The sequence below is a fragment of the Spea bombifrons genome, chromosome 6, assembly GCF_027358695.1.
Source record: "Spea bombifrons isolate aSpeBom1 chromosome 6, aSpeBom1.2.pri, whole genome shotgun sequence".
NCBI classification, from domain to species: Eukaryota; Metazoa; Chordata; class Amphibia; order Anura; family Pelobatidae; genus Spea; species Spea bombifrons.
In genome coordinates, this window is record NC_071092.1 from 3,636,740 (window position 1) to 3,650,510 (window position 13,771).

Sequence of the window (13,771 nt, forward strand, 5' to 3'; positions counted from 1 at the left end):
CTACAACCCAGAATAATCATTTTAAAACAACTCCCCAGACTCCCCTTTTGTGCGTCTTTGATCAATTTTAGGTTTCAAACCAGCCAAGCCAAATGCCATAGGAACTCAAGCATTTTCAGTTCATATCTTTTTAGGATTATTTGGATCCACAAAATGAAAATATAAATTCCCTAAGAAATTTTAAGTAAAAAAAAAAAAGGTTTTTATAGTTAGATTATCTAAAAGACAAGAAATAATAACTAGAATAATTTGAAAGTCCCAAAAATATTCACTATTCAAATCTGTCTTCCCACAAGTGATTATATATAATGTGTTCTATAAGTCTGTTCTATAAATACCTTTATTTCCAGCTACTGTTCTGTTTAAACATTTATAGCACAAATTTACAATAAAAATATCCAAACCGTGATTTAATATTATTGACTAAATCCAGGCCTATACAAAATAAATAAATAAATAAAAAAGTTACAGCTAGAAATATATCCCATAACAAAAAAAAAATAAAACAAACAAAACTATTAGTACCATTTGAAATTTAAATCTGGTTTCCCATGATTCTAAATTGAAAGGTTAAAAATATATTATTATATTATAATGATACTTTAAGGGTATTCTGAGGATTACTTGGCAGCAGTCCGGATAATCCACACCTGGTGTAGGGGTAATGGGAATATATATATATAATGTTCAATCTGTTCAATGCATACAAATCAGTCATTCTTAATAATAATTGTAATATTAATTGAATATTGAATATAAAAATTGAATATAAAATGAGCAAATCCATGTGCATATGAATAGCTTGAAGCATGTATAAAAATGTGTATAAAAGTAAAACCACATGCATAAAACACATATACAGACACAGCTACATAACTATACTTATATGATCATATCACAGAGGGTAACTTACAGATGAACTGTCCACGGTGGGAGGTCAGGGGGCAGCTGTGTCAGTCCCTGGTGACTGCAGTCCACCAGGTCCCCAGAGCAGGTGCAGATGGAAGGACATGGGGCAATCGAGCTTTGACAAGATCCAATCAACAGGTAAAATATCAGGGTGAAATCCAGCAGAGATAATCTTCCTCCAAACCAAGGCTGCATGTTCTATAATCCACAAAGGACTCAAACAGGAGCTGCTAATGAAGGAGGTGGCAGCCAATAATGAGCTGATGATCTACAGATCAGAAGATATTACTGGTGTCTCCATAGCCCACGAGATGAAATCCTCCAGGGGGCTGCTGTGATTGTCATCAGGTCCAAGGAAGCCCTATGGATCTGCTCTGTGTGGGGGCAATCCTAGAGAGCAGTCCTGCTGTGGGTTGTCCTGGGTGCTGCAGTCAGAAGGTCCAGTTCTGGAGAGCATAGAGGTCCAGTTCATGCAGAGTAGATTTGTCCTAGTAGCAGGTCCAAGGGGTGCACAGATTTGTATGTCTTGGCGAGAAGCACATAAAGCAGTAGGTAAGCCCTGGCTGCAAACACAAGCCCAATACTCAGCCCAAAAGGCAACAAAAACGGGGTCCAGCACACAAAACTCCACAAGCAGCAGAAGGCACACTCAGCTCCACAACCAGCAGCAGGAGAGACGCTCGGGTCCGGCAGCAGGAGTCACACACTCGGGTCCGGCAGCAGGAGTCACACACTCGGGTCCGGCAGCAGGAGTCACACACTCGGGTCCGGCGGCAGGAGTCACACACTCGGGTCCGGCAGCAGGAGTCACACACTCGGGTCCGGCAGCAGATCCCCGGACTCCCAGCTCTGCTCTCTGGACACTGTAGCAGTTCCAACTCCGGAGCTCAGAAAGCAAAGTGTCCTCTGATTGGCTCCTACACACACCCAGTCCGATTGGGAGCTGTATCGGGAAAGCTGATTGGCTGGGGCTCTTCCCACCAACATACAACTGCCAGATACTTTGTATTCACTTGGACAGAATGCCGTGTGTGCAGGGGGGAGAACGAGAGAGTGTGTGAATGTCTGTGTGTGTGTGAATGTCTGTGTGTGCGAATGTCTGTGTATGTGCGTGTGTGTGATTTTACATATGTGTGTGTACTGTCTATGTGTTTATCCATTAGTGTGTGCTTTTAAATGTGTATGTTTTGGAAACAAAGCATGTGTTTATAAATATATCTACACAGTGCACTGTACATGATACATTGTATCCAGTTGCTAAGATATTTTTATATGTATGTGATGTTGTGAGTGTTCAGTGTAAGTGAGCATGTAGTATCTGTATGCAATGTGTGTGAAATGAATATTTATAACCTCTAGATTGTAAGCTTGCAAGCCAGGCTCTCTCTACCTAATGTATTGGCTCATCTTACTCTGTGGTTCTAATTTTGTCCGACCCTCTGAATGTAGGGACTGTAAGAAGCGCTGCGGGAATTGTAGACATTATATAAATAAAAGATAATAATAATAATAATGATAATGATAATTATATGCACTGTGTGCTTTATAATGTCTTCGTGTGCTCGCATATCTGCTTGTATAGGACAATGTGTGTTCTTGTGTGTATGCGTATGTGATGAACCTGTGTTTGTATGCTTTGAACAGAGACTATCCCCCTCCTGCTTGTATCAGGTGCATGTGTGTCCGTCTGTCAAACATGTGTCACGGCTGTCAGTCAGTCAGGCCTCTCAAAAGTGTCATAAAACACATTAATGACCCAAGAAGATCTGAATCCATAGTTTGCCCAACCAGCCCTGTGCTAATCCCCCCCCCCAAATTCTTCGGAGTCTTGGGGGCACTTTACACCCAAACCCTGCTTTCTGTATAAATAATAAATGGCCTGGGCAATAAACAGCCCTATACAGCCCTGTACACAGACAATTCCAAACACAGCGTATCCCTGCCCCAGGCACCTAGCCATAAAGTAATTGGGAAAGGTTTACAACGAACCAACAAAAAAAGATTGAAATAGGCTTCCCCAATTGATGGGCTGTGTAATTACCCAGCCAGTGCTAATACCCCCGTCATTTTTTTAGACTGGGGAACGGAAAATAATCTGGAGGCCAACAAGTAATACAATGATTTACAAAAAAAATAATATATATATATATATATATATATATATATATATATACTCATTATATAGTAAATGTTTATAAAATGTAACAAATCCTATCTGTATTGAACACAGCGGGGCTGTCGATGACAAGGCGGACCTGGCACTTTAAGGCCAGCGGCCGCCTGATGACATGAGAGTGACCAACGACTGGATTTATGTGTGACCTAAACTAACAGTGGTGAATATGGCTGCAAGGATTTGAAGCTTTTATCTACGATGCAATAAAAAAAAAAATAGTGATTTGTGCATTTGTTGTAAGTTAAATTTAAGATGTTTTGTTGAGGTTGTTGAAGAAAATGGGGGATATACGGGTATTTAGTGTTTCTCGTGCAAAATAGCAGCCAATGGAGTGACGCAATCAGCAGGACCATAGTCTCGAGGTGTAGTTTAGTTTGGTGCCGTATTAATAGGTAGCCACGTGGGGTGGGGGTAGATTTTCTGCACACCCCCTATACGTTATATACGTTGACGGCATTACGTAGCTTCAGCTGTCCGGCTGCCATACAGCACACACGGACACACACACACACACACACACACACACACGCGGACACAAACTCCCTCCTTCCCTGGAGGACCTTGAGGTCATTTGAGAAGCTGCCATGCGTTGAACCAATATCCTTATTTCAAAGGGAACAAAATTACTGACCAAAGTAGGGCTTTGAGACGTGTGACAGTGTGTCCTTTGTTACAAGATGCACTTTGGGAGTTTGGATATCCACCTTAAACACAAACAAGTAAAATGAAAAAAAAAAGTTCTTGGTTTCTGATCACATAAGACGCAAGGTGATCTTAACACTTGAGAGATCCTCGACAAAAAAGCTTTTTATCCAGGATGAGGCTATGCTCATTTTATTAATATATTGTATTTTTGGTGCTTCAAAGCCCTCCTTACTCCGTGGGGCTGACTTATAAAGTCATATTGTAATACTGCATATAGTGCGTGAACATCATGTAGATATTGGATGATGTCATATCGCCTTATATAGTAAAGAGAGAGAGAACCTTTAATAGGATCCAAAAATAAATAATAAAATAAATTATTAATATTATTAATAAAATTAATATAAAGTCCCCATCATCCAGAGCTATTAGAGCTACTAGACAAACACCCTGACTCCTTATCATACAGCCTGTGGGAAACACTAGAATGGCTATGTCTTAATCACCCAGCTGGACTCTCTGGCTAATTAAAGTCTATGGAGGAACGGACTTCATTAGCATTGCCTTAAAGCATCAGCTCAGTGTGGTTTTTGTGCCGGGAAAATCCCCCAAAATATCACATGACTGACAACAATGGCGGCCTCCAGGTCTGCAAATAAAGGTAGTCTATACAGCACTGGGGGTTATTACTGTATACAGCGCTGGGGTTATTATTGTATACAGTGCAGGTGGTTATTACTGTATACAGCACTGAGGGTTATATTACTGTATACAGCGCTGGGGGTTATATTACTGTATACAGCGCTGGGGTTATTACTGTATACAGTGCTGGTGGTTATTACTGTATACAGCACTGAGGGTTATATTACTGTATACAGCGCTGGGGGGTTATATTACTGTATACAGCGCTGGGGGTTATATTACTGTATACAGCGCTGGGGGTTATTACTGTATACAGCGCTGGGGGGTTATATTACTGTATACAGCGCTGGGGGTTATATTACTGTATACAGCGCTGGGGTTATTATTGTATACAGTGCAGGTGGTTATTACTGTATACAGCACTGAGGGTTATATTACTGTATACAGCGCTGGGGGTTATATTACTGTATACAGCGCTGGGGGTTATATTACTGTATACAGCGCTGGGGGTTATATTACTGTATACAGCACTGAGGGTTATATTACTGTATACAGCGCTGGGGGGTTATATTACTGTATACAGCACTGGGGGTTATATTACTGTATACAGCGCTGGGGGGTTATATTACTGTATACAGCGCTGGGGGTTATATTACTGTATACAGCGCTGGGGGTTATATTACTGTATACAGCACTGGGGGTTATTATTGTATACAGCACTGGGGGTTATATTACTGTATACAGCACTGGGGGTTATTATTGTATACAGCACTGGGGGGTTATATTACTGTATACAGCGCTGGGGGTTATATTACTGTATACAGCGCTGGGGTTATATTATTGCATACAGCGCTGGGGGGTTATATTACTGTATACAGCGCTGGGGGTTATATTACTGTATACAGCACTGGGGGGTTATATTACTGTATACAGCACTGGGGGTTATATTACTGTATACAGCGCTGGGGGGTTATATTACTGTATACAGCGCTGGGGGTTATATTACTGTATACAGCGCTGGGGGTTATATTACTGTATACAGCACTGGGGGGTTATATTACTGTATATAGCGCTGGGGTTATATTACTGTATACAGTGCTGGGGTTATGTGCAAGGAGAATTTTATTTTTCTCCATGAGACTTCCCTTTTTATAAAGCTCAAACTTGGACACAGCCATCTGGTTTATTCATATATAAAATACGTGCGGTTTTGCTGTTTCTGTTATTTTAATGCATTTAAAGGAAACACAGTGATGTACTGACTATTTCATTGTCTGTTTCATTCTCATGTCAATGTATGTATATCTATATCTATATATATATATATATACTGTATAGGAATGACTTTACATTTGTCAATTTGTAAAGCAAGACATTTTTCCTAATTTGGTGAAATAATTTTGGCAGGTTTTAACAAGAAGTTCGACTTACGATACCTGCATAGAAGACAAGCGTTCTACACAAAAACAAATCCGAATGGCAGGTTTTCCTACAAACGACTTTAAGTAATTCCCTAACTATATAACGAGCAGATCCAGGTGAACGCCGTCTGTTATGAGGTTTTTAACTCAAAACTAGGAAAATATGGCGCCGGTGCCCACTCTCAAATCTTGATTTATTTGACATCATTTGACAACATGAGATCAAAAACATGATTTTGAGCAAACTCTCAGCCTCTGCGGGCTTTCACGATAACAGACACTTTCTTCATTGTATTGTGTGTTAATACGATGAGAGTGCGCAGAATTCTACCCCGCACTTAGGTTTTTAAATGCCGCTTTCACTAATTATAGGGGGCTTTGAAGTAAGGCTCTGTTTGGGAATAAGGTGCTATTTTACCTGCTTTGTTGATAATTTGTGTATGTAATCCAAGACAAAAAAGGGGTCTATTATGTGAAGTGAATTCATTGCAATGGACCTACACGGTTTATCTGTTCAGAAAGACTGCTCAGTACGCAGCCATCACAAAGTGATTTAAGGACATGCTTTAAACTATTCTTTCACTGTTTTTTCACATTTTTTTTGGAATAGTAAAGAAACATAATTTTTTTTGCTAAACAAATGCAAAAATCAATTAACTCAGTTATATTTTTATTATTATATTTATTATATTTATTATTTATTATTAATAAATTTGTCTTAATGTTACGGTAGTGATATATTTGGCTATATATATATATATATATATATATATATATATATATATATGGCTGGGGTCTACATGGATGGTCGTCACCCCCCCAAAAAAATGGACCCCTGCCAACCCTTAAGATCCCCATAACGGTCCACCATACCCAATTTGAAGGGTTATCAAACCTAGTTTAATATTTCCTCCTTAATAATAAAAAAAGCAAAGAAAACCCCTATTTCTCAAAAAGTATGAAATACAGAATCATGGAAAATCCTTGTAGCCAAAATTAGAATGTTTTGGAAATAAGCAGCGTTTTCTTTGAAGCCTACCATGGAATAATATTATATCGGTTTACATTTCACACCTTGGCACAGTTTATATTCTGTTGAGGTCCATCTGCTTATCTGATATCTCGCACCTGAATGTATTTTTGTCTCCGAGTCCTTCTTGTTTTGTGCGACTAGAATGCTTGAGGGAGATGAAATGGATATCGCGTTCTAGTAGGTGTTGCGAAAACCACGCCATCTGGATTGGAAATTGGATCCGAACGTGAAATATCCTGGGTGGGTATTTTTATAGCCTAGATGTGAAGGCGGGACTGGGATTATATCATTAATAGTCGTGCCAGATCTGAAAGCCCCCGTGGTAGTTAGAAATGAGTAACGAAGTTGCAATAGATTGAAACAGTCCCTAAAGGAGTTTCTCGATTCCCATTCAAGGGCCACAAGCAGCCAATCAGGCCTTGGCACAACTAGTTCGATAGAAGGATAAGTCTAGCACTACCCTCGGCAGCACATAACCCAACCAGCAATACCGCCATGGGCCCTTGGCTAAAATCAGTCATTGTGGCATGCATTGCGTCTTCACGTGGTAACCTACCTAAGGCTCAGCGGTAGCCAAAACCAGCTACTCTTAAATGGATTGTGTAGTCTTCACAACCTATTTATTGAAGAAGTTTTTTGTATTAGAATTTGGAATGTAACCAAACACCAGTCCATGTTTTCTTCAAGGAGGTTGGGTTCTTCTTGGTTTTCACGTAATATTTCCAACAAAGAGTGGAGAAACCAAGGTTTACTGGGCACGCACACGTGTCTGATATTGTCTATCCAACCGTTCCTCAGCCTTTCTCCATAAGACCCATCACTTAACCCCGCTACCAAAGCAGTGCCGATACATCTTAATGTTATCCATATATCATATAGAGACACAACAGGCAGGGCCGCCCCTACAATGGAGCCGACTGGGGCAATTGCCCCAGGCGGCACTTTAGAAGGGGCGGCACTTTGCCGCCCCAAGCGTTTTTTTGTTGTTGTTCGTTTTGAAGCGGAGGAGAGAGAGAGGGGTGCCGAGTGGTTTTCGCTTACCCGCTCGGCGCCCCTCTCTCTCCTCTGCGGCGAGTCTCCCTGTTCGGTCTCGGTGCCGGCTTGTAATGCTGGGCGCCGGAAGTGGCGTCAATTTCCGGCGCTCAGCATTACAAGCCGGCACCGTGGCAGAGCAGGGAGACTCGCCGCAGGACTCTTTAAAGGTAAGTACCGGGGGGGGCTAAATAATGGCGTCGTCGAAGTTTAAAATGCCACCCGGCATTTTAAACTTCGCCCCAGGCGGCGTTAAGTCTTCGGCCGGCCCTGACAACAGGTGTGACATGGGCTCAACCTCAAGATTGTAAGCTTGTGAGCCGGGCTCTCTCCACCTAATGTATCAGTTTGTCTTACTCTGTCAATTCTCGTCTTGTCAGGCCCCTTGAATATATTTATTGTATTAAGCGCTGCGTAAACTGTTGGTGCTATATAAATAAAAGATAATAATAATAATAATAACTGCTTGTGACGTGTAGATATGGAGGCTAATACTAAGCTTCGTATGCTAAAGAAATGGTGTTCTTTGTTCCTATTAAGGTGCCGCTTGACAATACGGAAGTCTTACAGGTGTATCATCAAGAATGATGATATTTTACACACTTAACTTTTATGGGCAAGTCCAAAAAATATTTCTTGCGTCACAGCGATGGATCAAAAGCGATGCATTTGTTATTCACACAAAGCTGAAGGAATCTTTGGGATTTTGTTTCCTTTCCTACAAAGTCTCCATTGAATTCTCCAACAATCTAATTTTTATCAAATTGTTTTGTTTCCTTATCCGACTTTTTCCTCGTCTGTTTGATTACCAGGTGTCTCCCTGATTAGATTGTCTAATTTGCTTCCCTTAGTAGGTCGGTAATCATTAATCGGTCATTCACGTCTTAAATATGAGCACTTATCACACCTAACACTATTTGCTCGTGTGTATGAATGAAGAAGGAGCTCATTTCCGATAAGAATGTTGCGCCTCAGATCATTCTAAACCCAGACTAATCAACACGTCTGAAGATATATTTCTATCATTCATGAAAATGAACCAAAAGTTACAGATTTGTAAAAAAATCCCACTGGCAAAAAAAAGTCTAATTGAAATCTGGTATTTTATACAAATTTTCATTAGAAATTAAATTCTAATCTTAATTTCACATGAATCCCATAAATTTTATACAATTATTTTTGCCGTTTACTGAATTTTTGACCTGGTTGATCACTGTGATCCAAACAGAGATTTTTAGAATAATAAAATTAAATGTTTTTTTTAATCATTTTTTTTATTTTTTATTTTTTTCAAATGAAATAAATAAAAATATTTACCATAAATATCCATGAAAAATAGCAACATTTTAGAAATCCTCAATAGACTAAAAGAAAAATGTCTCAAACAAAAAATATTTTCTCAACTGTGTTCCACGTTGAAGCTTTTGTAGGTGAAACCTTATCTCTCGAACAGATCACACACATGATTGACAACGAAAATAAAAGAAGAAAAAAAAATAATAATGAGCAAATGAGCTCACAACAGAGAAAATATGTTAAACAAATAGCAAATTAGTTTACAATGAAGAAACATCTAACTCTGTTGCAGACAATTAGGATAATTATAGTCTGGAAGAAACGGTTTCATGCATTCCGTTCAATATCGGCAATTATCTCCTTGAAAATATTCCAAGTGTCATAAAATGAAGACATTTAAAGAGAAATCCTCGTCCCTTTCTGGCCTCTGTTATTTGAATGGCTCGTGTTAACCCTCAATCACTGACATAATTACATTTAATCAGATTACAGGAGGTTTAATCCTCAGAGAGAGTTGTAGTTTTATCTGAAAAAAATATTAGTTGTTTCTTGTCTTTCTTCACACCAACCCCCCAAATTCCCCCAAAGCAGCCTTTAAATATTGCTCTGGGTGTGACATGTGAGGGTTATTCATTATATTATTTTGAGACTAGCAGATCGGCCCCCATTCGGCCCCTGTCTAGTCGCCCTTTTCATGCTGTAGAGACTCAAACCTTAATCATTCGTTGGTCTCGTCTTAGATTCAGGAGCCGTATGTCTATCCCATGCATGTTTAAATCCCCTCACTGTATTAGCCTCTACCACCTCTGCTGGGAGACTGAGCCACTTATCTACCACCCTCTTGGTAGTGTTTGGTCATTTCATGCTCCATACTTACCTCCTGGTAGTCTCACAAACCTGGGCTAGAAGAGAGCTCTTCAGCCATCTGTCAAAACTTAGCTTTTAATGTTTTTAACGGGTTAAATATTCATAGCTCTTAAATGAATTTATAGTTTTTGACACATCTTATGATTCCATTAAAGTAGTTAGAAAAAACGTTACTGTAATAGAATGACTAATGGATCATTTTGTCAACCCCTCTTGGTCAGCCATTGATGCTTAGACTTGGACAGGTCATGGCTGACCCATCGAAAAGGACAAACCAGCCTTCTAGAAATCAAATTCTAAATATGCATTATAATAAAATATTTTTGTAATAAAAGCAAATTATTAGCGCAAACAGAAAACAAGAATGTCACATGACAATAGTTGAGAATAATAAATACACTAATTCATCATTTCTATCATGCAATTAATTTATTTCTTTATTATCTTTTTTTCCCACTCCATGGTGGCCCTTCCACAGCCTCAAAGTATGTTAATTCACTTTAGTTACTGTTTTCTAATTGTTTTGCAAGCCGATGATAGAAAGAATCACTTGTCCCGCGGAATAACATTAGGGTAGCGTCAATTAATTCCCAAAGAATGCTTTGAACCAACAGAGAACAGAGCTTGGGATCTGTTGTTCCAATTTCAGAAATGGCATCTGTGATTGTTTTCTCCGGCGACCTTCTTGCACCTGTTAGATGTTAAATATTATATATCGCTCTTTAGTGAGACCCAAGATTTGGTACAATAGAAGTTTAAGAATGTGGTCATCGGTACCTATAGTTTGTCCTACTGTACATAAAAAACTGTATTGTATAAAAAAATAATAATAATAAAATATATATATATACTTAAATTGTAGAATTATATATATATTTATATTTAATATGTATATATATATATATATATAATATTTATATATAATATTTATTTGTAGAGTTTAATTAGTTAAAAGTCTAATTAGTTAAAAGTAGTTTTTGATCTTCACAAATCTCAAAAAATTCCAGTTTAATGCACATTCCAAACCTATTAAAAAGGTTAAAATTAATAAATTTCAAAAGAAAAAAAAAATGAAAATATTTAAACCTTATAAAAGATTTTTACGGATCTGTAAAACCATCTAAAAACAAGCAAAAAAAAGTGTTTTTTTTTTTGAGGTGCTTGAGATCCTATTGTAGTTGCATCGTCCGTCAAGCAATACCTAATCTAACCTAATCTAATTTCTTTTTGTTTTTGTTTTGCCAGTTTAAAAATAGACGTTTTTTTTTCCATAAACAGGGTGATAAATTTGTTTTTCTTTTGTCTTTTTTGATTACAGCATTTAAGGAATCAAAATGTTTTCAACATGTTGAGCCCATTAGCGGTGTAATTGTGGAACGATCAAAGATAATGCGTTCCAAATGGACGTCCCCGCGGCCGGCGTGGTACAGAGGATAGGGCCGCGGACGCCATGGCGATCCGTAACTGTGCCGAAACTTGCCGCGCGACGGGTTTTTTAGCTCGTTAATCACACACCTTCCTCCTCTTGAATCCGCACCTGCAAGACCAGAGGGCTCGGGGAGAAAAGTTCTTCTGACAGAATGCCTGGAAGTTGTTTTTTTTTCTTCCTTGCTTCATTACGGAGGCCACAAAAAGGGCGTTTGAGCTACGAGAAGAACTCTTCACAAAATAAACTCACTTTCTTGATTGATGACATCGTTATGTAAATCTAGTGTTTAGTTTTAAAGGAGCAGGGGAAAAAATAGTTATTTATATTTATTTTCCCCTTGAACATAAACCCCAGCGCTGTATACAGTAATATAACCCCGAGCGCTGTATACAGTAATATAACCCCCAGTGCTGTATACAGTAATATAACCCCCAGTGCTGTATACAGTAATATAACCCCGAGCGCTGTATACAGTAATAACCCCCAGCGCTGTATACAGTAATATAACCCCCCAGCGCTGTATACAGTAATATAACCCCCAGCGCTGTATACAGTAATATAACCCCCCAGCGCTGTATACAGTAATATAACCCCCCAGCGCTGTATACAGTAATATAACCCCCAGCTCTGTATACAGTAATATAACCCCCCAGCGCTGTATACAGTAATATAACCCCCAGCGCTGTATACAGTAATATAACCCCCAGCGCTGTATACAGTAATATAACCCCCAGCGCTGTATACAGTAATATATTCCACAGCGCTGTATACAGTAATATAACCCCCAGCGCTGTATACAGTTATATAACCCCCAGCGCTGTATACAGTAATATAACCCCCAGCGCTGTATACAGTAATATAACCCCCAGCGCTGTATACAGTAATATAACCCCCAGCGCTGTATACAGTAATATAACCCCCAGCGCTGTATACAGTAATAGAACCCCCAGCGCTGTATACAGTAATATAACCCCCAGCGCTGTATACAGTAATATAACCCCCCAGCACTGTATACAGTAATATAACCCCCAGCGCTGTATACAGTAATATAACCCCCAGCGCTGTATACAGTAATATAACCCCCCAGCGCTGTATACAGTAATATAACCCCCCAGCGCTGTATACAGTAATATAACCCTGAGCGCTGTATACAGTAATAACCCCCAGCGCTGTATACAGTAATATAACCCCCCAGCGCTGTATACAGTAATATAACCCCCCAGCGCTGTATACAGTAATATAACCCCCAGCGCTGTATACAGTAATATAACCCCCCAGCGCTGTATACAGTAATATAACCCCCAGCTCTGTATACAGTAATATAACCCCCCAGCGCTGTATACAGTAATATAACCCCCAGCGCTGTATACAGTAATATAACCCCCCAGCACTGTATACAGTAATATAACCCCCAGCGCTGTATACAGTAATAGAACCCCCAGCGCTGTATACAGTAATATAACCCCCCAGCACTGTATACAGTAATATAACCCCCAGCGCTGTATACAGTAATATAACCCCCAGCGCTGTATACAGTAATATAACCCCCAGCGCTGTATACAGTAATAGAACCCCCAGCGCTGTATACAGTAATATAACCCCCCAGCGCTGTGTACAGTAATATAACCCCCCAGCGCTGTGTACAGTAATATAACCCCCCAGCGCTGTATACAGTAATATAACCCCCAGCGCTGTATACAGTAATATAACCCCCAGTGTTCTAATGATGAGATTTGTGACATTTCAGACACAGATAAATCAATACATTATTTAAAAATGACTATGTCTGTATATACATATTCCATGCTGCAGTACAGCTTCGCGGGGTCGACATACAAGAGCTGCTTGCAGGAGCTCTCGATAAATATATAATAGATAATGAGACTAACATAGGGATAGATTTGTACAAAGCATAACGTTGATCATATATCAGTAATGCTAAAAGAATTTAAGCAGACATAGCCTTTTTGGGTAAATCCGTTGCGATACACTTATTGTTTTTGTTTCCTACCCCTTCCAGGTGGCAGTCATTCCGAACGTAGCGGTGAGAGATCAGTAACATTGTTGTCGGTGACAGCAATCAATTCTCAGGACGCCTTTTCTCGCTCCCATATTGTTTGAAAATCAGTCTGTATTTTCTTTCTGTTCAGGCTTCTTAGGGCCTAAACTTCTAAATACACACGTCAAACCAAGACGCGTCTGACATCTTAATGGATTAAAACCAAGACGCTGAGTGGCACCGAACATTCTATAGGCTTCATTTCTTGCCATAACAAAGATACTAAATGACTTCGTATTAATAGTTTGAATGACTTGTTTGC

General features: G+C 39.4%; 1 protein-coding gene across 1 annotated transcript in view; it reads right to left on the reverse strand.

Moving 5' to 3' along the window:
* Window positions 1-1,273, reverse strand: part of LRIG1 (leucine rich repeats and immunoglobulin like domains 1) — a 45,880-nt gene extending 44,607 nt beyond the window's left edge. The window contains exon 1 of the mRNA XM_053470366.1: window positions 914-1,273. Within this exon, the coding sequence (XP_053326341.1) occupies window positions 914-1,104 (191 nt within the window). The 5' untranslated portion in view covers window positions 1,105-1,273. The remainder of the gene's footprint in view (window positions 1-913) is intronic.
* Window positions 1,274-13,771: the final 12,498 nt, after the last annotated feature.